Source organism: Callithrix jacchus, chromosome 19 (assembly GCF_049354715.1).
Source record: "Callithrix jacchus isolate 240 chromosome 19, calJac240_pri, whole genome shotgun sequence".
NCBI lineage: Eukaryota > Metazoa > Chordata > Mammalia > Primates > Cebidae > Callithrix > Callithrix jacchus.
Genome location: NC_133520.1, coordinates 48,368,016 through 48,393,531, shown reverse-complemented (window position 1 = coordinate 48,393,531; position 25,516 = coordinate 48,368,016). Strand labels below are relative to the sequence as shown.

General features: G+C 43.8%; 1 protein-coding gene across 23 annotated transcripts in view; it reads left to right on the top strand.

The window, feature by feature from the left end:
* The first annotated feature begins 18,575 nt into the window (after nucleotides 1-18,575).
* RYR2 (ryanodine receptor 2) overlaps nucleotides 18,576-25,516 on the top strand; it is a 781,807-nt gene continuing 774,866 nt past the window's right edge. For 21 of the 23 annotated variants that reach the window (XM_035280524.3, XM_035280523.3, XM_054248004.2 and 18 more), the window contains exon 1: nucleotides 18,576-18,963. In XM_035280524.3, the coding sequence (XP_035136415.2) occupies nucleotides 18,916-18,963 (48 nt within the window). In that variant the 5' untranslated portion in view covers nucleotides 18,576-18,915. The remainder of the gene's footprint in view (nucleotides 18,964-25,516) is intronic. The other 2 variants (XM_054248012.2, XM_054248011.2) reach the window with 1 other exon arrangement.

Sequence of the window (25,516 nt, the reverse complement as noted above, 5' to 3'; positions counted from 1 at the left end):
TTGTAGTCAGAGAACATACTTTGTTTGATTTTTAGTACTCTTACATTTATTAAGACGTGTTTTATAGCCCGGAATATGGCTCATATTGGTGAATGTTTCATATAGACTTGGAAAAAATTTGTGTTCTGCTGTTGCTGGGCAGTGTTCTACAAATGCCAATTAGATCAAGTTGGTTGACAATGGTGTTTTATAGTCTCACTGATTTTCTCTCTACTTGTCCTGTCAACTCAATCAGAGATAAGTATTGATATCAACTAAAACTGTGAATTTGTCTATTTTTCTTGTCAGTTCCAGTTTTGCTTTGAAGTTTTGTTGCTAGGTACATACAAATTTAGGATTATATTCTCTTGATAGTGATGCTTTTACCATTATGAAATAATCATCTTTACTGAAACATATTTTATCTAATATTAGTATAGCCACTATGGATTTCTTTTTATTAGAATTTTGTGGCATATTCTATTTCATCCTTTTACTTCTAAACTATTTGTTTCTTTTTAGTTAAAATTAATTTTTTATAGATAGCATATGTCTTGCATTTTTTAATATCCAGTCTGATAATCTTGTTTTTTAATTGAAATGTTTAGTCCATTTACATTTAATGTAATTAGCGATATGTTTGGGTTTAAATCTACTGTTTTGCTATTTGTTTTTTGTTTGTCTCATCTGTTTTTTGTTTCTATTTTCTTCTTTTCTGCCTTCTTTTTGTTATATTATTTCTATGATTGTATTTTTGGGGGCTTATTGGCTATGCTTTGTTTTATTATTACATTTTGTGGTTGCTCTAGGATTTACAGTGTTCATCTTTAACTTATAGTTCAAATTTTCAAATAATATTATGCCACTTCACATATAGTGTAAGAACCTTACAACAATATACTTTAATTTCCTCTTTCCACTCATTGTCAAACATTTTACATAACTTTATACCATTTTATAAAAACTCTGCAACACATTATCACTTTAGTCGACTATCATTTAAACATGAATGAAATAAGAAAAAATGTTCCTTATTACAGTAAAAATAAGATAATGATATTTCCTTGCTTAAAACCTTTCAACAGTTTCCTGCTGCAGTTTCCATTACATCTAAACTCAAAATGTTTCACAGGTATAAGCTAGTTAGGGGGAGGGAACATGTCATTGTGTTTTTAGCATCTAGTTCCATGCTTCTTTCATGAAAAGTACTCAAGAACTTGTTCCATTATTAACTAATTTTCATTTTTGTCTAGTTTACATATCAAAGGAACTAATTAACCTAAATGAGTACCTGATGGTAAAAACTATAAGGTGACAATTTTACCACACTGCTCACTCTAGCTCCTAGGCAGAAGGTATATTACATAAGAGAGGGACATGTTCATTATTGTCTAGCACAGCTTCAGGCTTATCATAAACAGTAAGTATAGCTGAATGAATGTAGGGTATGTTGTCTTTCCAAGGGTACTTACTTACTGTTTTAGTTTCTGCTACTTCTCTATTTCCCAACAAATTACTGCAGCAGCTAGTGATATACCCAGGATCAATATAGAATTGTGCAAATTGAATCTTATACACCAGCTTGTCTTTGCCTTTGCTAAATATTCTGTATCCCGTGGTGCTTGGCAGACAAGAAATGAGAGCTTTAGAACATTTGTTCATCTTAAAAGACCTCTTATTTCAAAGGAGTCCTTGAGAGGCATTCATAGCCTGTTTATACCTTTCAAGACTTTTTTTCAGCGTCAATGCCAACCTAACTTACCTTCCCAGACTAAAAATTTTTTGAAAGTACTTTTAGCCTGTTATCACAGTTGATTATTTTAATTTCCTCATTTTTTACTCTCTTCAATTTCACTGTGTGTTTGTTGAGAGTGATTAAGTAATGCATACAGTATTCCAAGCATAGACACCCACAGTTTGTGTGTGGAGTTGGAGTCTCTTCTTTATTTATTTTTGTTCATTACTAAGGATGCCCAGCATAATGTTACACCATTTGGCCTTGGGGACACATAAGGTTTTCTACTTCTGGCAGTGACCTTGCCCCAGAGCCTAACATCTTCCTTGTGTATTTGAATACTTTCACTCACTTGGAAACTCATGGACCTTCTTTTCTAGCTCATTTCGGCTTGGGAAATCTTTACTGAGTTTTCAGGACCCAAAGTTTCACTACTTAGAAAAACCTTGATGTCATGGGTCACACTTGTGATGCTGTTTATTCTGGATTCCAAGTCATGGATATGTTTAAATAAAGTAGGTCTGGTACCAAGCCCTTGGGGACCCATGGGGTTTGTATTTAATTCTTCCTCTGTTTCCTATATCTAAATAGATTTGCTGTCCTAGAACCAGATTAAAGGCCCCTTGACAAAAAATTTTAAATAAATCACATGCGCAGGTTCAATCCTGTCCATGTGTTCTTTGTTTCCCTGAAAAAACTGAAGATGAGTTAGGCGTGACTTCCTAGGACAGAAATGATGGTGTCTCGTGCTCCCCCTTTAGACGCATAATCTGTATATTTCCAGGCACATGTTGCTATGGTGTGAATTTTGTGTCTCCTCAAAATGAATAAGTTGAAATCCTAACACCTCCCCAAGCTGATGGTATTAGGAGGCGGGACCTTTGGGAAATGATTAGGAAGTGGGATTAGAAAGGGATTTGGCCTGTAATCAGGCAAGCTCTTACCAGCTGCGAAATCTGCCAGTGCCTTGATCTTGGACTTTCTAGCTCCTAGAGTTGTAAGAAATAAATATGTGTTGTTTATGAGCTGCCTGGTCTATGGCATTTTGTTACAGCAGCCCAAACACAGGAAGACGTTTGTGATTCCACCTTTTATTGTTGTTTCTGCCAGTTTATCTGGGATGGAAGTAGGATTTACTGCCTGCTTGCTTGTGTGCACCTGCTCACTCGCTCTCTTTCTTTCCCCCTCCCTCCCTCCCTCTTTTCTTCCTTCCTTCCTCTTTCTTCTTTTCTTTCTACCCTGTGCTGCAGTTTTTTAGAAAAACACTCTGTTATTAGTTACATTAAATTTTTAAGAATATGGTCTTTGGATTTGTGATGTACCTTTCACATTTGTCTTGTGTTTTTAACAAGGTGTTTTGAAAACCTAGAGATTTTTTGCAAGCTATTTGCTCTGTTTTAAAAAAGACTGCTTTCTTCATTGGCAGGGCTCTGTTTGCTGGTGTAGGTCCTGGCTGGCTCTCTTCCTCAGCACCCGGAATTTAATTGTCCTGTGACTACTGTTACCCAGAACCACTCTGCACCTGTCGCTCTTAACAACTCAGTGAGCCGTCCAGTATATTTCCTATCCTGTGTTCCCTGAAGTGACTTGTTCTAGCCCCATACCTCATCTCCATGTGATCTAGATGAGGCACTCTGTCTGTGTGTGGGTTATGGGAGTTCTCCATTATTCTTAACTGACCGAGTTTGACGTTTCTCAGTGCTGTGGTCTGTCCCTGCCCAGTCTCAAGGCTTGGGTAGTGTTATTTCTGGAGCACTGCTGTGTCCCTGCTGTGCCCTCTCTTCATTCCTTCTGATGCACCATGCTGAGTGGAAGAGCGGATACATCCTTGACTCGTGTGGTCTGCTCCTTTCTCCAAACAGCCTCCCCTAGCCCATTCCAGGCAGCAATTTATTCACTCATTCCTTCTTTCAATCAGTGTCATGAACTACCAGGCCCTGGGACCTCAGGTACAAAGTAGCAGATTGCTCCCAACAACTCTTTGGCCTTTCAGTGATTGTAATTGGCTGTCTAACTTGGTTCTAAAGGTTGTAATTGTGATAATTAAATAAGAAAGTGTGAGCTGGCACAGTGGCTCATGCCTGTAAACCCAGCACTTTAGGAGGCCAAGGCGGGTAAATCATCTGAAGTCAGGAGTTCGAGTGCAGCCTGACCAACATGGTGAAACCCCGTCTCCACTAAAAATACAAACAATTAGCCAGGCGTGATGGCACACGCCTGTAATCCCAGCTACTCGGGAAGCTGAGACAGGAGAATTGCTTGAACCCAAAAAGCAGAGGTTGCAGGGCAGTGAGCCGAGATTGCACCATTGCACTCCAGCCTAGGGGACAGAACAAGACCATCTCAAAAAAAAAAAAAAGAAAGTATGGACCAGATTCTCTCCTCTTGCTGTATTGATGATGCCACATGGTAACGATGGTAATGTTGAACGTTTTCGTGTCTCTTGTGGCCATCTGCCAACTAGTCCTGCCATGGAATCGTCCTTGGTTTGGGCAGACCCTTGGTTTGGTTTTCTTATCACTGTCTGCTTTATTTATTTATTTTTAATCTGAAACTTCTATGAGTTAGATGACAGACAGACATATTTCCTAGAATGGAGCTCCACATCCTTCACCTTTCTCTATTTTTCCCCCTCTGTATTTTCATTCTACTTCTCGGAAATCTGCTCAACTTTAATTTGCAACCCAGAAACTGTTCCTTGTTTTCTTCTTATTCCTTCTGCCTAAGCACCTGTTCTTACTGGATGGCATAGTATCTTATCATTTCTGTGATGACTGTCATTGTTGCTGTTGTTGTCATTGTTTAGCTGTACTCTACATTCTGCACTTTCTCTGTTTTTTGGAGTCTTTTTTTGGTTCTTCCTGGTTTCTCTTTTTCATGTTAGTGGCTTTCCTGAGATGTCTGCTTATCCCTGGCTTTATACTTTATGTATGATTAAGATATAGTATAAGTTAGGAGTCGAGGACAAGTTTCAATAACACAAGAGGCCCCAAAACTACAGTTGCCTAAATACAATAGATGTTTGTGTATTTCTCTCATGGGCAGACTAGAGGTGAGTGGTCAGTCCCTGTTAGTGGGACAGCTCTCCTCTACAAGGCCATTCAGAGTCCAGTAAAAGGTGACTGTGGGCCAGGAGCCATAGCATGCCTGTAATCTCAGCACTTTGAGGGCTGAGGCAGGTGGATCACTTGAGGTCAGGAGTCCAAGACCAGCCTGGCCAACGTGGCGAAATCTCCTCTCTACTAAAAACACAAAAATTAGCCAGGCATGGTGGTGCACACCTGTAATCCCAGTTACTTGGGAGGCTGAGGCAGGAGAATTGCTTGAAGCTGGGAGGTAGGCAGAGGTTGCAGTGAGCAGAGATCGTGCCACTGCACTCCAGCCTTGGTGACAGAGTGAGAGTCTGTCTTTTAAAAAAAGAGTGATTGTGGCAATCAGCACCAAGGATTTGGGAAGGAACAGTAGAAACAGAAGACAGAACATGGAGTGAGTGAATGCACAACAAAAAGCTTCAATACAAGATAGAGGAGAAAATGAGTAGCACTGGTGGTGATTGGTAGATCAGGCGCAGAGACACCACCACCCAGGACTGTGCTCAGTGGCTTTCGCCTGTAATCCCAGCACTTTGAGAGGCCAAGGCTGTTCGATCACTTGAGCCCAAGTGTTCAAGACCAGCTTGGGCAACATAGGGAAACTCTGACTCTACAACAAATTAGAACATTAACCAGGTACAGTGGTGCACGCCCGTAGTCCTAGCCACTCTGGAGGCTGAGGTGGGAGGATTGCTTGAGCCCAGGAGTTCAGGGCTGCAGTAACCGTGATGGCACCACTACATTCCCCTGGGTGACAGTGTGAGACCCTGTCTAAAATACCTATATTGCCCAAGCTTATTTTCTTTTTTAAAAAAGTTGTTTTGGGCTGGGCACAGTGGCTCACCCCTGTAATCCCAGCACTTTGAGAGGCAGAGGCTGGTGGATCACTGAAGTCAAGAGTTTGAAACCAGCCTGACCAACATGGTGAAACCCTGTCTCTACTAAAAATACAAAAATTTGCTGGGAGTGGTGGTGGGTGCCTGTAATCCCAGCTACTTGAGAGGCTAAGGCAGGAGAATTGCTTGAGCCTGGGAGGCAGAGGTTGCAATGAGCCAAGATCGCGCCACTGCACTCCAGCCTGGACAACAAGAGTGAAACCCTGTCTCAAAAAAGAAAAAGGAAAAGAAATGGTGGCCAGGGAGACCTGTTGCACAGGATGTTTCAGCCAGGATCCAAATAGAGATAAGGAACCAGTCAAGTGACCTCCCAGGGAGAGTGCTCCACAGAGGAACACTTAGTGGGTGGCCTTGGCCAGTGCAGTTAAAGTGCATTGAATGAAGGGGGCAGGTATGGGACAATGAGAGGGGTGGGAAAGAACAGAGAGGCAGATCCTTGTAGGTGTGTGATCAAGGGCATGAATTCCACTCAAGGACAAAGAGAAGAGGTATGGGGGACCAGACTGGGTGGAGGCAGGAGAGAGAGGCTTTGGAAGCAGAGCAGAGGGGACCTCGGACTAGGGCACTGGCAATGGGCGTAATTAGGAGCATCTAGATTTGAGATCTATTTAGAAGTAGGACTTGCTGATGGATTAGATATGGAGATTGAGGAAAGAGAGTGAATCCAAAGATGATGCCTGCGTCTTTGGCTTGATAAGGAGGCACCATCTACTGAGATGGGGAAGACTTAAGAACAAGAGGTTTGGGGAAGAGATTTGGGAGTTGGGGGCTCTATCTGGGAAATGTCCAATATGAGGTGTCTACTGTCCATTCACACAGAGGGGCTGAGTAGGTTGTTGGATAGAATTGTGGAGCTTAGGGGAAGAGATGGATGCTAGAGATAAACTATGTAGAAGTCACAGCCTAGAGGTAATATTTGGATGATCTTATTTAGATTCTCATAATTTCTCTGGAGGCAGTTATGAAAAAAGAGTAGATGGGCCGGGCACAATGGCTCATGCCTATAATCCCAGCACTTCAGGAGACCGAGGTGGGCAGATCACTTGAGGTTAGGAATTCAAGACCAGCCTGGTCAACATGGTGAAACTCGGTCTCCAGTGAAAATGTAAAAATTATCAGGGCATGGTGGCGGGCACTTGTGATCCCAGCTACTCAGGAGGGTGAGGCACGAGAATTGCTTAAACCCGGGTGGAAGTAGCAGTGAGCCAAGATGGCATCACTGTATTCCAGTGTGGGGGCAACAAATTGAGACTCAGTCTCAAAAAAAAAAAAGAAAAACAATTAAATTAAAAATAAAAAACAGGCTGGGCATGGTGGCTCACGCCTGTAATCCCAGCACTTTGGGAGGCCAAGGCAGGCAGATCACCTGAAGTCAGGAGTTCAGGACCAGCCTGGCCAACAAGATAAAACCCCATCTCTACTAAAAATACAAAAAATTAGCCAGGCATGGTGGCGGACTCCTGTAATTCCAGCTACTCAGGAGGCTGAGACCAGAGAATCGCTTGAACCCAGGAGGCAGAGGTTGCAGTGAACCAAGATCGCACCATTGCACTCCAGCCTGGGCGACAGAGCAAGACTCAGTCTCAAAAAGTTAAAAAAATACATAAATAAATAAAAATAAAAAACAGTAGATGATGGCAGGTATGCCAGTCATCCATGGTGACCAGGCGTGTTGGCAGAACTCAAACTGCGGGAAGAATAAGAGCAGCAAGGAGGAGAGGTCAGGTCAACACGGGTTTCCAGGTCCTCTGTCTCTTGAGCAAAGCCTGACCAGAATAAACAAACAAAACTATTGCAGGAGACATACTTACACTAAGAAATTATTTGATACTTACCTGAAATTGAACTGTATCTGGGTGTCCTGTCTTTTGCCTGGCAACCCTACCTCGACATCAACAGAGGGTTGAAGGCTGCTTCTTTCCCTATAGGCCCTACGTTTTAGCATGCTGTGCTGTAATTGCTCTGAACCTTTTTCACTTAGACTTTGTGTGCTTCCTGAAGGCAAATCTTGTGTGTGTCACGCACCGTTGTGCAATTGTTACGTGGAAGGACCAGAGTTCAACAGGGATGCTGAAAGCAGCTGTATTCTTTCCTCTCGAGGTCCCTTTGCAACCTTGTGGAGGCTTGTTTTTTGCCCAGAGGACATTCCTGTCACTTTTAGTCCCGAGAATAGTCTTGGCTGCATGCTGGAATGTTCAGTCCAGTTTCACAACCAGGACTTTAAACTTCATATAAAAAGTGTGTCCCTCCCAGAGAATGGGAGGATCTAGCTTGGGAGGTCAGCTTCCCTTTAATTTCCCTCCTTTGAGCCTCCTTGCACCCTCACCAGGAGCCTCGTACCTTCCAGGGCTGGCAGTGGCCACTGAGAGTGAGGCCAAGAGCATAGCAGGAAGAGTCTTAAGTTACCAGCACTGGGAAGATTTTTCAAGGCGATTCTCTGAGCGATGTTTTTAGGGGTTGCTCAGAGGGCCACCCCTCTCCTCTTCAGCTACTTGCAAGTGGTGATGCCTCTGGCACCTCACCTCTCCCCAGCCCTGGTGCCTGCATCTTCAGCACACCTCCATCCAGACTCTTCGTGCTGAGGTTGCTCAGCCCCTGGCAGGTAGTTTTCTTGGGTAGGCTCTCTTAAGACAGTCCTAGGTTGCATGTCATAGCTTGGCTAAGGGAAATACTTCTCTCTGCAGTCTGTGGCTGGCAGCTAGCTCCTGGTGTGGCTGTGTATGGTCCCCTAAAAGAGCCGCTTATCTCCGAGTGCAGTGTCTCACGCCTGTAATCCCAGCACTTCGGAGGCCGAGGAGGGCAGATCACGAGGTCAGGAGTTCGAGACCAGCTTGACCAACATGGTGAAACCCTGTCTTTATTAAAAATAAAAAAGTTAGCCAGGTGTGGTGGCAAGCACCTGTAATCCCAGATACTAAGGAGGCTAAGGCAGGAGAATTTCCTGAACCCGGGAGGCAGAGGTTGCAGTGAGCTGAGATTGCACCACTGCACTCCAGCCTGGGGGACAGAGACTCTGCCTCAAAAAAAGAAATAGCTACTTACTATTTGCATTTCTCAGGCATGAGTCAGATAGAAATCTCCAGGGGACCCATATCAAGCTTTCTGTGTGGTTTGCTTGCAGCCTATCTTCCTGGCTTGAGCGGGGGGATGTATGTCTTGTGCCCCGTCTCTTCTCCCTGAGATAGGTGGGCGGGGTTAGGAATAGGACAGTACTCCAACTTTCTCCAAAGAAATCCTCTCTCTCAGCCGCTTCTACCTCTACTATAAGCTTCAAAATCAGTGTCCAGCACCCTCTCTGCAAGTCCCACATAGGTGTCTTAATATTGTCTTTAGAATGTGGTAGTCTTGTTTACCTGTTTTGTTGTTTTTGACCTTCTGGTGCCCTAGCTGAGGCTGAGATGAGAGAGTGCCATCCTGTTACATTTGTATTTTTAGCACCTTGTTCAGTGCTGGCTACATAATAGGTACTCAAAAACTTGTTTTCTTTTTTGAACAAAGAAATCATTAATAAACTACAGTAAGAAAAGAAGGGCCAGGTGCGGTGGCTCACGCCTGTAATCCCAGCACTTTGCGAGGCTGAGGCAGGTGTATTACAAGGTCAGGAGTTCGAGACGTGGCGGATACGGTGAAACTAAGGCACTGCAATATACAAGTACTAAAAATACAAAAGTTAGCCGGGTATGGTGGCGGGCGCCTGTAGTCCCAGCTACTCAGGAGGCTGAGGCAGAATTGCTTGAATCTGGGAGGCAGAGGCTGCAGTGAACCAAGATTGTGCGACTGCACCCCAGCTGGGCGCTAGAGCAAGACTCTCTCAAAAAAAAAAAGAAGAAGAAGAAGAAAAAAAGAAGGTTGGCAACTGCCAATCCAGATAACCCATGAGTGTAACCCAGGCAAAATATTTCCTTGGACCCTGAGATTTCACAATTGAGGCAAGATGAGACTTCAGGGAATTGAGAATGTCTGCTAAATTCCTGACTCCTCTAAGTACAATATAAAACTTGAAAATAAATCAGGGATGAGCTTTTATGTAATGACTTGGCCCGTCTCAGTTCAAGTGCAGATTCCTGGGATGATGCCACCATTTCTTTACTTCTTGGGTTCATCTCTAAGATCGCTTCCTTGGCCTTGGTCCTTCTTACACCCTTTCATCATGAGGGCCACTGGCCTTCCTGGCCCTTCCCGCCTCAGATCTGGGTGATGCCTTCTTACCATTCAGCTTACAAGTCACTTGCTCCAAGGAACATTCCAGCCTTTCCCCTCACTGCCCCATCTTATCTACCAGTCACAGCACTCACCTGTCTGCACTGTACACCTTGTAAGCTCCAGGAAGCAGGCACTGCCTTGTTTACTCAGGGAAGCAAGTGCAGAACCAGGCAGAAGTAATGCTGAATGAATGGGTGGATTGGTGCAAGAGCGTCAGCTGCAAACCCTCTGAGTGAGCCTTTACGGTAGGCTCGCCCTGCACATCTGCCTTCAGCTCTCATCAGTGCACCGCATATATCAGGAAGAGGATGTTGATCTGGGCAACGTCCACCTTCATGGCCGAACCAAGCCCCCACTGGTGGCCCAGCACACCTGCTGCCTGAAGTGTAAGCTCAGAATTCTGCCACATATCACAGCACAGAGGCTGAAAAATCACGTCACGCTTGAGGTTTAGAGCTCCTATTCTCTAATTCACGTTCCTCAGTCCTTCACCTTTAGAAATTTCCCTATGCTCACGATATCCAATGACAAATTCAAAAAGATAATTCCGTTTGTATCATAGCACAGTGACTCGGCTGAAGTCTAGTTAAGAGCCGCAGAAGCTGGTGTCAGCATGCTCCTGGATTTCCTAACCTTCCCAAAGCATCACCGTCTTAGCTCTGGATGTAACCTACCATTTTTCACCGGAACCACCTCTATCCCAGACAAATATAGTTAAGTCAAGTTGAAGCTAGAACATGGTAGGATCTTGTAGTTTAAACAACAACAACAACAACAAAAGACCCCCCAAAACCCCGACTCCAACATATTATATACAAAAGACATCTAATGTGTGTGACAGGAAGCTGTTTTAGAGATAGGGTCTTACTCTGTTGCCCAGGCCAGAGTACAGTGTCATGGTCATAGTTCCCTGCAGCCTCATGCTCTGACAGGAACATTTGATTAAACTGGAATCTGAAAACAAAGGAGGCTATTTTAGTAAATTATGTTATTATGTTTTTTGACATTTGAGGAATGTTAAGTATTTCCATTTGGAAATGATGAACATGAACCCCCTCATTTGATGACACAAAACATACCTCTTTTCTTAAGGGATTGTCTACAGTTCATGAGACTATCCTCTTAATCATAAAATCTAACATACTACATACATGTATCATATGACAAGACAGTTGAGGCCAAATCTGCTGGTTGCCTATTTAATGTTCACCTTCCTTTTTTTTTCTTGTCAAGGGAGCCCTAATTGTGTTGAGGGTGGCAATGGAGCCAGCTGAAACCCATATTTCCATTGCGTCTCTCATAAAGACAGGTGACTAAATTCTAGCCAATGAGATAGACGTGAAAATTACTGGTGGAACTTCCAGGAAAGCTGTTTAACTGGTGGATTAACTCATATGGCATGCTCCCTTTGCCCCACCATACAGGCCCTGCTCCCATCTGGAATTTGTTTGCAATGGCTGCTGCAGCAGCAGCCATGTTGCAACAGTGAGACTTGACTCCATGAACGAAGGATGAGGGACTGATAAGACGGGAGGTTGGCACACTGATGACATCATGGAGCCATGGCACTAGTTTCGGACTGCCTACTTTTAGACTTAATGTTACATGAGAGAAATAATCTCTGTTGTTTAAGCACCTCTTTTTTTTTTTTTAGGTTTCTATTACTTGTAACTAAAAAAAAATTCTAAAAGATAGTGGAATATTATGAGACAGTGAGTGTTTGTGCATCAGACGAGAACTTACCAAAGAAACTCTTTTAATATTGGTAATAATAATCATGACAGAAAAATTAGAAAAATCTATATTTTTAAAGTTGTTGCACTGAACATACCATCTGATTGATTTTATTTCTGATAATATAAATAATTTCAGTTCTAAGTTTAACAGGAGCCACAAACTTACATAAATACATACACATACATGCATGTACAATTTAGTGAGTGCGTCCATATTCTAGGCATTGCACTCTGCAAGATAGAGTCATTGTCTCATTTAATCAACAGGAACCTTAGGAGGTATTATTATTATCTTCATTGTATACACAGAAAAACAGAAGTTTAGACAGTTAAGTAACTTGCTAGTGAGTTGAAAGGAAGGGAAGAGAACTGAGTCTGTTTGGCTTGAAAGCCTATACTCATAACCATTATCTCGTCCTGATTCCTGGCAGCAGGTGAACATGAGTCCATTTGTTTACACCATCTCTCAAGTCAATAACAAGGCTGGTGAAATGTAGGGTGCCTTAATATCACAATGAATAAATACAATCCACCAAGCTGGACTTCTTAGCATACTTCAACAGGTAAGGAGAATTTCTACTCAGATGGTAGATTTCTAGTATCTAGGAATGAGAAATGCATAGAGAGCGTGGAGATTCAGGTCAGATGTTAAAATGGGTAGCCAGCTGGCCTAGTTGAAACCAGACTGAGCACACTAAACTCTTTTCCTGAAAAAAAAAGCAATGGATGTTCCCATTCGGAATGGGCAGGATGTGTGTTGTGTTCGCTGCCTCCCTGACCTCATCATCCAGCACCTTCCTGCTCCCTCTTTGCTCCGCCCATAGTGCACCACTGCACTGCCCTGCCCTGCCCTCCTCACAATCCTTCACACATGCCATACACACTCTTACCTCCAAGCCTTCACACATAGAATTCCTCTGCGTGGAATGCTCTTCCCTTAGAGAGCCACAAGGCTCATTCTTCGGCTTGATTCAGGCTACTGTTGCCATGTGACTTCATCAGGGCTGTCTTCCCTGACCATTTTCTCTACAAATCTGGTCCCTCTATTACCTTTATCCTGCCTCTTCCCTCCTTCCCTCCCTCCCTCCCTTCTTCCCTCCCTTCCTTTCTTCCTTTTCCTTCCTTCATTCCTTCTTTCCTTCCTCCTGTCTCTCCTTCCTTCCCTTTTCTCTTTCTTTCTTTTCTTTCCCTCTCTTTCTCTTTCCTTCCTTCCTTCCTCCCTCCCTCCCCCCCTTTCTTTCTTTCCTAGGGTTTCTCTATGTTGAGACCCTAGGAAAGGGTCCTTCTTTCTTTCTTTCTTTTCCTTCTTTCATTTATTTTCTCTCTTTCCTTTTTTCTCTTTCTCTCTTTCCTTTCCATTCTTTCTTTTCTTTTCCTTCCTTCCTTCCTTCCTTCCTTCCTTCCTTCCTTCCTTCCTTCCTTCCTTCCTTCCTTCCTTCCTTCTCTCTCTCTCTCTCTCTCTCTCTCTTTCTTTCCTCTTTCCTTTCTTTCATAGGGTCTCACTCTCCACTCAGGCTGGACTTGAACTCAAGCAATCCTACTGCCTCCACCTCTGCCTCCTTGGTACCTGGGGCTGCAGGCATGAGCTATTCCTCTCGGCTTCTGCTTTGTATTTTTGGTAGCACTCAATGCACGTGACATTCATTTACTTGTTGGTGTCTAGCTCCTCCCTTGGAATAAAAGCCCCATGAAGATAGGGCCAGTGCTTTATTTGCTAGGAGAAAGCCTAGGACACTCACAATAAATTTCTATCTATGAATGAACAAATAAAGAGTTCAAGAACCTGCTCATGTCCTATTGTTCTGTAAATATCTGGTAAAGGTTTCATCATGCTACTCAGACTGGCACACAATTAAAAATGTAGGAATTGGGCTGCATAGTGGCTAACGCCTGTAATCCCAGCACTTTGGGAGGCTGAGGCCCGTGGATCACAAAGTCAGGAGTTCGAGACCAGCCTGAGCAACATGGTGAAGCCCCGTCTCTACTAAAAATACAAAAATTAACCAGCTGTGGTGGTGTGCACTTGTAATCCCAGTTACTCGGGAGGCTGAGGCAGGAGAATTGACTGAAGCCAGGAGGCAGAGGTTGCAGTGAACCGAGATCATACCACTGCACTTCAGCCTGGGCAAGAGAGCAAGACTCTGTCTCAAAAAAAAAAAAAAGTAGGAATTATTTCTGGAATTTTCCATTTTATATTTTGGAACTTTGAGTAACTGGAACTGCTGAAAGCAAAGCTGTGGATAAGAGGGGTCTACAGTAATAAGCAAACCTCTAGTCAGGAGGGTCACCCGCTCTGTGTTGCCTAGGGCTCTTCTGGTTCCAAGAGGTAGATCACGTGTATTTTTACCATCTGCATGTAGTTCAGTCCTGACTCTGGAAATCAGAATACTAATTGTAGTTTGGGGCTTCATATTTTTAAAAGGAACTAATACGACAGTGATGAATAACCTTCGAGTCTTGAAACATTGATTTCCCCTAAGAATTCAAACAAAGGCATAACTTGGATTTTATCGCTGAACACATGGTAATCCCTGTTTCTTTCCAGAACTTACTTGGCATTCCAAGAGCTAGCAGGACTTGCTTTGGCCTGAAACCAGGGACAGATCTCCCGGGGCTGCCAGAGCCTTTTATAGCCCGTGCTAGTCTAGACTCTCTTTCGTGCTTTCTGATTTGGGATGGAGGTAGGGGAGTAGTCCTCGGACCCCTCCTCATCACTCAGCAGCCGCATAATCTTGGCCAAGCTACTTAACTCCTTTAAGCCTTCATTCCTTTTTTTTCCCAAAAGTGACATTGCTGGAAGATGAAAAGAAAAAATAAAATGAAAGTGCCTGAAGCATAGTAAATGCTCAATAAATGAGGTTTTGTCACCATTGTCATCATCCGTAATGTCATTGAGGTTTTGTCACTATTGTCATCATTCGTAATGTCATTTCTGGCTATCTTGCATTAATGCAGACCCAGAGATTCAGGCCATGTGATGGATGTGAGGACTTAGTGACCCCAGGGATTTATTTCTAGGACAGGTGCTCATCAGAATTCTAGTATTTTAGAACATGTGTAATAAGGATGTAAATAAAGCAGAAATTTTGTAAAATGTTGGTTTGTTGAGTTCTGAAGTGGGAATAGAAGATAGGTATGAAACGTTCCTTAGAGATTTTGAAACAGGAAATCTGAGTTAACAAGAAATGGGCTAAATCTCAGGATGTTAGAAGCTCTCTAATCCTAATTTTATAATGATTTGATGACAATTCCAGAGGCTTTCAAGTCAGTAATGAAGCCTTTAATGTATGTGATCGTAACTGAAAGAAGCTGAATTAAAATGATAACATTGAGTATCTTAGCTGAGTTTCCGTAGAAACCTTGAGGAAGAAGTTAATTTTTTAAGCTCATGTACATCATTGGGGAGCTTAGTAAGTTGTAAGTCAAAATGAAAAATCTTACATTTGTCCTAATTTTTTCTTCTTTAAGGCTGTCTAGCATAGTGAATAAGTGGGCTACAATGGCTCATTCTTACTTAGATGACTGCAGAAAAACTCTTAATTAAAAAAGGGGAAATAAAATTTTCCCTCTCTTGCAGAATATAAAATTAGTCATAAAGGAGAACATTTCCCAAATTTGGACTAAGAAACATAGAGATGTCATCCTCTGGACTTCTTATTAATAATTTCATGATTAATCAAGATTTAAAGTGGAGTGTTATATATTGAATATGGAGATTATAATAAAGCAATATTAATATAATAAAAAGCAAAATAAGCTATTATACATAACACGGATTCAGAAAAGGACAATTTTTTGCTTGAGAGAAGATCTTGCTCTGTCAGTCAGGCAGTAGGGCAGTGGCTTGATCATAGCTCACTGCAGCCTCAGACTCCTGGGCTCAAGCAGTCTTTCCACTCAGTCTCCCAAGCAGCTAGGACTACAGGTGTGTGTCACCATGCCTAGCTAATTAATTTTTTTTTTCTTGGTAGCGATGAGGTCTCCATTGCCTAGGCTGGTTTTGAACTCCTGGCCTCAAGGAATTCTCCCATTTTGGCCTCTCAAAGCACTGGGATAACAAGTGTGAGCCATGATGTCCCGTCAAGAAATATTTTAATAAAAATTACAAAATACATAGATATCAAATACTATATTGTAATGAACATGGTAAATAATTTTTTCTGTTGAACTATAGTTTTGTGCTTAGAAAAAGGTCTACTTGCTAATTCCTTTTAGTCTGAGTCTACAAGAATTAAAGACAGTAAACATAAACTTTAAGCTGTATCCAAATTACATATACTTTTTCTCAAGTAGGCTTAAAATTGAGGTCAGTTGGTATCCTATGATCTTTGCACTGGAAAACAAATTTTATTTTATTTTTTAATTGAGACAGAGTCTCACCTCTGTTGCTAGGCTAAAGGGTAGTGGCATAATCTCGGCTCACTGCAACCTCCATCTCCCTGGTTCAAGCGATTCTCCTGCCTCAACCTCCTGAGTAGCTGGAAATACAAGCATGTGCCATCACGCCCAGCTAATTTTTGTATTTTTAGTAGAGACAGGGTTTCACCATGTTGGCCAGGATGGTCTTGATCTCCTGACCTCGTGATCTGCCTGCCTTGACCTCCCAAAGTGCTGGAAACAAATTTTTTTACAATTGTCCACCAGAAGAAGAAACTAGGAAATTATAACTAAACCATCCAAAAGAGTTAATTTTTTTAAAAAAAGCTGTAAGTAAAAAGTTTCCATCGCTTTCACTGAAATTGCTTTCTTATAAAAGTTATTGTTATATAATTATGAAATGCAACAGAATATCAGAGTTCCAAAAATAATATTCCACCAATATGCCCATCAGCAATATTAAAACACTCTATATTTGCTTTGGTTTTCTTCTTTTTCTGAGAAAGATTCTCGCTCTGTCACTCAGGCTGGTGTACGGTGGCCCAATCTCGGCTCACTGCAACCTCCACCTCTTGGGTTCAAGCAATTCTTCTGTCTCAGCCTGCCCAGTAGCTGGGACTACGGGGGCATGCCACCTCACCTGGCCAATTTTTTGTATTTTTAATAGAGGCTGGATTGCTTTGTTTTTCTTTTTAAAAATAAATGTTGTATATCATTCTTAAACATATTTTTATAGTTTTAGAACAGACTAGAGATCCATAAACCTCATAATTTTGTATATATGTGTTGTAAAGTCCGCATACATGGTATAGTTTATAAACATCCTCTGCTCTGTGTCTACTTGCTGTTGAAGGCTGTATGGGGTGAATAAGAATCATTGAGTGTCTAGGCCATTTAGCATTATTCCACTTACACTGAGAGAACTAAAGAAATAATAACCATAACTCTTTCTGGAAAAGTTTACAGCCTAGTTAAAATGCCAAAACGAAGATGTGGTAAGAGTTTTTATATTATTTTACCTACCATCTGGGTAGAATGGAGTAATTAAGAAACCCGTCTCTGCATAGTTCCGAAAAAAATACTTTAAAATGTCAATTTGATATGTTCTAAATTTGGAAGATCATTTAACATTAAACTGTGAGCCAATTTCAGAATACAGTCATTGCTCATGGAGCACTTTTACCTGACCTTTTGGGAGCTCACTGGTTGTTCATTTCGAGACTTTGTAAGTTCACATAAATGTTATGTAAACGTTCACATTAATAATAATGGTTTAACGTTGGTTAGCCGACATGGCTACAAGGATAGGACACGTTTTTAGGTAAGATGACCAGTGTACTTCCGTGAGATAGGACAGAACAGTACTAGTTCCATCACGGCGAGTATTTATAGATATGTTTATGGTATTCATTCTCCTGGAAATATACAAAACCTACCCCAGTAAGTACAAAGTTAATGACTGCTTAAAAATAAAACGTAAACTGCGTAGAACTCACGGGTCGATTTTAATAACGAGTTAGATGCCGCAGAATGTGAGATGTAGGCAAACGGACGCCAAAATCCTTGTTTTACAATGATTACATCTGTAGTACTGACATTTGAAAACTTTACTTTGCACATACTTATTTTAAGTACGATAAATGAAAGCGCTGTGGACTAGGAACAAGAGATAAATGCTTTCTTGTCGAAATTGTCTCAGCCACTGTATTTTCTTAGTCGTTTGTTAAGCAGGGATTTGGTAGACTATTGCATGGAGGATTGCAAGAGCAAGATATTGACACCTGCGGTGGAATGCCCGAATTTCTTCTCTCAGCAAGGATAATGGATACCATAGTCTGAGTTTAGAGCCATCCAGGGGTTCAGACTTACAGATATTATCCCCTACTTTACTGCACTTCCTTGTTGAATTAAGGCTTGCTCTTCGATTATAGACTATAAACTCCTGGGTCTGTCTCGTACCACATTGCCTGGCATAGGAGCTCACTATATATTTGTTGAATGAATTTGTTAACGTTCTGTGCGCCCAGACCGTGCACTTTGCATCGATTATCTGCGAAAAGCATGGCACACTAAAACTAGATATTGAAAAATTCCCATGTTGATCATGAGTAGAGGTAACCCAAGTTTAAAATATCAGGTGTTGGGTAACCTCTATTGAAGATTAGCTACCCCGTGCGCCCAGGTGAAAGATATCGTGCCGTGCGATCCGCCCAGGTGAAAGATATAATGCGGTGCGATCCCGAGCGCCGTGGAAGTTAGTGCCCTAGCCCAGACCAGGAGGAAGAGCCATCGTGCCGGGGGTTTTAAGGTCAGAAGGAGCAGGGGAATGAGCCCAGGGACCCCAGAGGGGCACAGGTAGGAGGCTGTGCGCTCTCCGGGTGCGCTCCGGCCCCAATACCCAGCGCAGCCAGTAAGTGGCGCTGGGCCTCGGGTTTGGCGGCCCGGAGGAGCGGGCTGCGGATTACCTGCAGCAGCGGGGAGCCGGCGAGCTCCTCCCCGCCCGCCTCCACTCCCCACCCCCACCGCGGCACTAACCCCGGCTCCGCGGGCTCGGCGCACTCGCTCGGAGGAGCCGGGGCCGAGCGGACCGCCGGCTGCAGGCAGCGAGCGCGGCGGGGCTGCGGGGCTGCTTCCCCGCGTCCTCCGGGCCCGGCCGCCCTCCTCCCGCACAGTGCGGCGCACGGAAGCCCCGCGCCTCGACCACCCCCGCCCGAGAGCCCGCGCCCGCGCCTTCTCCTCCTCCGCTCTGCAGGCGGGGACCGCCGGGCGCTCGGCACCCGGCAGCGAGGCCCCCTCCCGCCCCCGGCTCCCGGCAGCAGAAGCAGCAGACAGCGCCAGGGGCCGCCGCCGGGCTCCGCGGGGCTCGGGAGCCGGCCCCGGCTAGGAGGCGCCGAACCATGGCCGATGGGGGCGAGGGCGAAGACGAGATCCAGTTCCTGCGAACTGTAAGCGTCTAGCGTCGCGTGTGCTCCCAGGGGAAGGGAGCGCCGGGGCTTCCACTAGCGGGGTCCAGGCAGAGTGACAGCGGGCAGCGGGGACTCGCGGGCGGGGGCGAGGGGTGCCCCCGGGGGATGCGGGAGGAGCCGGCATCGCCAAGTGTGTGCAGGTGTGCGTGCGTGTCGGGGCGAGGGAGGGCAAGGACGCGTGTCTGTGCGCGCGTGTGGAAAGCCAGAGGATGGAGCGCGGCGAGCCGGCGGGAGGCGCCCAGGCTTGGACCCCGGGCACGGGGGACCGGCGTCTCGGAGCGGCGGGAACCGGGGGAGGAGGGGACGGCCGGTCTGGCCTGCCCGGCGGCGGGGCTGGGACCTCCGGGGCGGCCGGGGGCAGGTTGTAGAGCGGGGTGGCCCGTGGGGGCGCGGGGAGCGGCGGGGACTTGGGCTGTCTCCGGGAATACCGCCCCCGGGAGGTTTCTTGGGCTTTCGGGCTGGACCCGCGCACCGTCACGGAGCGAAGACAGCGTGCGGCGCAGCTGGCCGGGGGCGGGGGTGATGGTGCAGGACGCTGCCGGGAGGTTTCCCCCAAGTCAAGGTGCTGCGAAGGCGGAGGAGTAGTCGCCTCCCTGGTCCCCGCGGTTCCTGGGGACGGTGCCATCCGTGGTGGTGCTGTGACCGCTTGCAGAGCGCGGAAGGCATGGGAAGCGAGTGTGTGTGCGTGTGTGCGTGTGTGCGCGCGGGTGTTGGTGGGGGAACATCGTGAACGTGTCGTTCTCTAAACGCTGGCTTATTGCATGCCAAGTGCAGCAAACTGTGTGTGTGTGTGTGTGTGTGTGTGTGTGTAAGGGCAGGGTGGTTGCCCCATACTGGGTGGCAGGCAGGGAAAGATTGGCTCCACACTAATACAATTCTTTCTCCTTAAGTACCTCTTGGTACTGCTCCTTCCTCTCTCCGATTTGTTCGAACACTGCAGATACCTCCCAGGCTGAGGCATTGCTCACCTCCAAGCTGGGACTGGAGAACCTCTCCAGAAAAGAAAATGTCCTAACTTCCTCCTAAGAATAACCTAGTTAGCATCCTTTGAGTCCTTCCTTCTCCACTTCTGCCCTCCTTCCCAAAGGATATTCCCTTGAAGGATTCCCCAGAATTCCCTAACCTAGAACTGCAGCTTCTGCTGATACTTCGTTACCTAAGCAGTTAAAAAATAAAAATAAAAAAAAGGGTACCATTTCCCAGTTACCTATAATCACAGAAAATTGTAGAGATGGTGGAATTTTGGAATATTAACTTTTAGGTGTGAAAATAGTCTTGATGATGTATTTGGGTAATAAACATGTGAAAACTGAATTTTCACAGGAACATTGTAAATGACTCTCTTTTTGCTCTTTTTCCTCTTTTTCTTTGGAGGTGGGGGAGGCAATCATTTGTGCATTAAACCGAGTGGGAGAAAGCTTTGGGAAGGATAAAATTCCAGGGTCCGCATCAGATGGCAACCTAATAGTAATCCAACCTGATAGCTGCATGGTATGAACCATTGCATATGCTTTTTAAAGTACTGTTGGCCCAGAATCAGGCTTGGAAGAGCGTCTTCGCTAATACCTTGCTCATGTATATATTAAGCCTGCTAGTAATACAGTTGTCTTTTCTGTAGAAAATTGTCTATAAGGTTTTTTTTTTAAGTAATTAAAACCACATTAGATTTTTTCTCAAAATGAAGGAATCTTTTATTCAGGTGGACAAATTTAGTTGCTGCATGATTTTTCAATCAATTTGTATTAAACTCTATGGGGTTAAAATTAGCTGGGAAATTTTGGTAGGCTTCATGCACTCAAAGGCTTCCTGCGGGCTTAACTGTTAGGCTGAGCTCATAGAGGTGGTGTTATCAGAATACTTAATGGGGACCGAGGGAACGTGCTGGCTGATGGGGTTTTGCACATATAAAGTAATGTTAACTCAGTGCCACTCAGCAGCTGCCTGTCAGCCAGAGCAACACCTTTGATAACTAGGTCCTGGGTAGAGATCTGGCAGTCCCAGGCTGGGATTTTTCTTTTAATAAAACATCCTTAGGTTGTTGTGCTGATGATAAATGACCTTGAAGGAGGTAGCACAGGGGAGCAGAGGGATTTTTTTTTTTTTGGTATAGCATTAACATCTAAAAGGAAAACATGCCTTTCCTTATGATTTTACAATTTTCATATGGAAATTCTCAAATCCTTTACCAGCTCCTCCAGCTATTACCTTTTCTCCTTTACCCACCCGCCCCCCTCTTTTTCCTCTTAACCTGAGAATGTTGGTGGTTCAGAAATGATGGGGTTAATAACAGGGAGACTGTAGTTCCTACATTAAAATAATTTCTTTTCTTTTCCTGAGGGCATTTATTTCTCTGTTACATACAAGCTTGTCAATATGAGTTATTTCTTCTTTTTTTTTTTAAACCAAATAGTCCAAGGAGTATTAGGAATCTGTACATCTTGATAAAACAGTTGTAGATGGAAGACTTTGTGATAGTGATGGATGAAGCTGTTTTGCACAGAAAAAGAAAAACAGTCATTAAGCCACCATAATTGTGAATTTGGCCATTTCATATGTTCTGATGAGAACGTCTGAATTATTGTCTTGAGCAAATCATTGTCTACTGGATTTGTATTCAGCACTCCAGCACATTGAGGCATCTTTCTTTTTGACCCCTGTCCACAGAAAGCGTTTTTTTTGCTTTTCTTGTTTTAGAAGAGGTCTGAGATCACTGTTAAGGGAAGAAGAGGTGAAATCTTTAATGGGCTGTATCTGTGAGTTATGTCTGTTCTGTAAATTAATTCCTCATTTGCAGAGGGTTTTGTCACTGGTTACCCTGTACCGGTCTCTCTGGCATCTCTGTTCCATTTGCTGCTGCTTCTCCAGTCGGCTCACATTCCTTCCAAATAGTTACGTAGATGAATGATCCTCTTCAACTCAGTGACTCCCCCATCTGCTGGAAACCTGCCCACTTGGGCCTGTTTATCTTTAAGAGAGATTGAAAATATGTTTGTGTAAACTCTGGATAGGCTGGGATACTTAGGAGAGAAAAATCCTATCATAAAATAAGCTCTCAGCCCGTAATGGATTTGTTTGCTGTCATATCCAAATATACCCATGATTTGGAATGTGTGTTTTATTTTAAAGGTTTTGTTAACTTACCAATGTAGCAACACACTGTCATTTGGTATTTAAAAACATGCATCCTTTTAGTTATGGTCCTTTTTTTTTTTTTTCAAGCAATTGTATAGAATTTTATAGAAGATATTCCTCTGACTTTAGGAAAACCATGTTATAAAATGACCTTGGTCAAGGATTTTTTCTCTTTTCTTGAGTACTTCATCTTTCTTTCATTTGTGTAAGCACAGCTGAGTTACCCTTGGGGTGTACTGTGTCATGTAGTTTTGTATTTACCCGTAGATGGAGATCTAAAACTTAGCTCTGGCTGTAAAAATGGTTCTGATAGGAATGCTTACAGTCTTCCCTCTTTGCAGAATGAAGTACTTCATCATAGATTTCTTCTCAGTGTTTATACATCTTGTTCCATAATGACAAGACGCATCTTTAAATATATTCATTGACAAATAGTAATAATTATGCAGTATAGATGCCGGTGTACGACACTGTGTAGTAGGTTGGACAATGGTTAGCCCTAGTTTGTAGAGGTCTGGGAAGGTTAATGACATGAAGTCAGTGCTCAGCAGTGCAGAACAAGGACTAAAATTCAAATCTTAGGCTAATAGTGTCCTTTCCAGGAGAGAAAGGCCTCTTTATCTGCTGTTCAAGTATGTTTTAGGTTTATACCAAATCAGTTTTCTCAGCTGTAGGAATGTCACAGAGTATAAATGAAAAGATGGAGTGAGCAGTGGAAATTTGCACTTTTCGCTCCCTTCATAATCAAGCCACGAGGAGCTTTAGATAGATACGCACTATGGCATTTTCCCAAGGAACTGATGGAAAGCCCACCCAGGCTTACATCATCAGACTTTTTATTTTTTAACTTAGAAATTAGCATGTACACATTGGCAGGAAGGGTGGGATCTAAAATACTTAGGGCACTAATTTATTTGACATTCAGTTGTATTTGTACTTTGGCTTCAGGTAAGTGTTTTTATCACAGCTGAATTACTCAAGAAAGGATTCCAGCAACACTAGGTGACTGCTTCTTTAGATAGCTTTTGGGAGAGAGGGAGAGGTGGTGAAGCACACATTTGTCCTGAAACTCTGACACTGTGGGAATTAGATTAATTTGGAAAGCATTTGTTGAGCACCTTCTGGATGCATAGCATGCTAAGGAAGTATTTAAAGTAAGTAAGAAGTGGTTTGCAGCTGTAATTGCAAAGAAAAGATTTAGAGGGTGGCGTGAAGCGATCAGAAGGGAAAGATGCATAAACAAACTCCAAAACATTAGGGTAGGAAGAGACCTTTAGAAAACATTACCCTGTCTACCCCTCCCCATGCCTCTCAGCTTTTGCAGATAAGGAAAAAAAAGTTCAGAGAGCCAAATGACTTGGCCCAGTGTCACACTCCAACTTAGTGGCATTTAGTAATGCAGAGTATGTGAAAACCCATGAGGAATTTCCAGAAAGGACGTTTACCAGCACATCGTTCTTTACAGAGTAGATTTAAACCCACTTGTTCCATTTTATCCTTAACTTGACCTTCATGGAGTTGCCTCTCCAAATCTGTCTCTTTGTCCTTCCAGCCACTGGAAAGGAGGGTTCTTTTCTCTTTTCTAATGTTATAATCCCCCACATGGCCTGAATCTTGGTCTAGGAAGCCAAGATGGGAATCCATCCTTTCCAGTTTTTGGGGTTTTTTTTTTTTGCCCTCCTATCCACTTACTCCTTTGGTTTATCTTGAAGCCTGTTAATTTCTCCCATCTCAAAATATCTTTCTTTGACCCCAATACCTTATTTGATTGCTCCCTTCCTTCAAACGTAGTCTTATCTCACTGCCGGTACCCCTGTTTATGTAATTATCTAGCTTCTCTTCCTTCTTAAATCCACTTTTGTGGATGTCCCCAGTAGCTCCCTCCTTGCCAAGTCTAAACGTCCTCATTCCCTCAGACCCCTTCTCAAGCTTCACTTCCCCGACTTTGCTTTTTGAAGCTACTCCTTTGACTTTGCAGACATGGTACCTTCTAGGTAATTTTTTACATTTCTGATCGTGCTTTCTCCAGGTTCCTTTCATTCCTTTTACTCCAAGTGTGTGGTTATCCCAAAAGATTCTGTCCTATTTCCTATTCTGTCTCTTCTGCCTTCATGAGCTTACCTATGTCACAAAATCTGGGATCTCTTAAATAACTGAGTTTGAAAAGACTTAACAATGACTTCATCCAGCTCTGAGAATCAGATGAAAGGAATGTTCCCAAAGCAACTTCTTTTTTTGTAGGAGAAACCCACTGCAGATTCTACAGCCTTGGGTTTTCATTTCAAGCCTCTGTTTAGACTTCCCTCCTGCCTCTCATAGCCTGGAAACACCAGCTTGAACTCACTGCCTGTCCAGTTCTCTTCCTCGTGTCTCTGCTGATCAGTGGCACCTGCCATTTCTGGCTCTGGCTCCAGTGTGATCCTAACCTGCAGCAGACCTGAGTCTGAGGTCCGAACCCACCAGTACTCAGCTTTATGGACTTGGAGCAACAGTGCCTGGCTCATGGGAGGGGCTCAATGTCTTGGTCTAGTTCTTTCTTCTCTTCTGTATCTAATTTGTCATCATGGCACATCATGTTTCTCTTTGCAGTCCAACTCAGATTTCGATGTCTTTCATACCCCATTCGCTTTTCGTTCTTATCCCAGGGCTCATTTCAACCTTCATCATGCTTCTCCCTGCAACGACTCGGCAACCCACCTAGAATCCTCCCGCCGTTTTAGGCCTCCTGAAGCCCTCGTGTCCATCCCCATGCCTCAGCACACATCCTTGCACACCCAGTCTCATTTCTCTACTTGGCTCATGAACTTCTATGATATGCCCCTTGATACCTTGCCTACGCTTTTCATCCTACACGGAGCTTTCTTGGATCCCTCCAGCCAATTCTGATTTTACCTTTCTCTGACCATTTATCACTAATTAGTAAAATGTATGGAACCAGTTGGGAAACTCAAACAGTGATGGACAGATAAGACTGTGACCATCATGCTCTATGGGAGAGTTGGGACCCTGCTGGGCATCAGTTTCCCATGATGCTTAGTGCACCATTACCTACAAGGACGGCCTTGAGAGAAATCTCATGGCAAGTAGAAGATCAGGAAAAGAGAAAGGATCCTCCTGCCCACCAGTTTAATGTGACTCTCACTTGAATGTGTCCAAATGCAGAAGGAAGGAACCTGCTATGAAGGAAGTAGGCAAAGATAGTGGGGGCGGGAGAATGGAAGTAAGATCTCTTCTAGAAGCAGAAGAGTAGGAGGGTTGGTGGATGAAATTTTGAGATGAAGACAGAGGAGGTGTTTAGGGTGTAGGTGAGAGAGGCCAGGGTGGTGTTTGGTGCTTTGAGAGGCTGCAGTGGCTCCCAGGTCCAGTACGAGAGGTCACCCAGAGAAGGCAATTAGAGAGA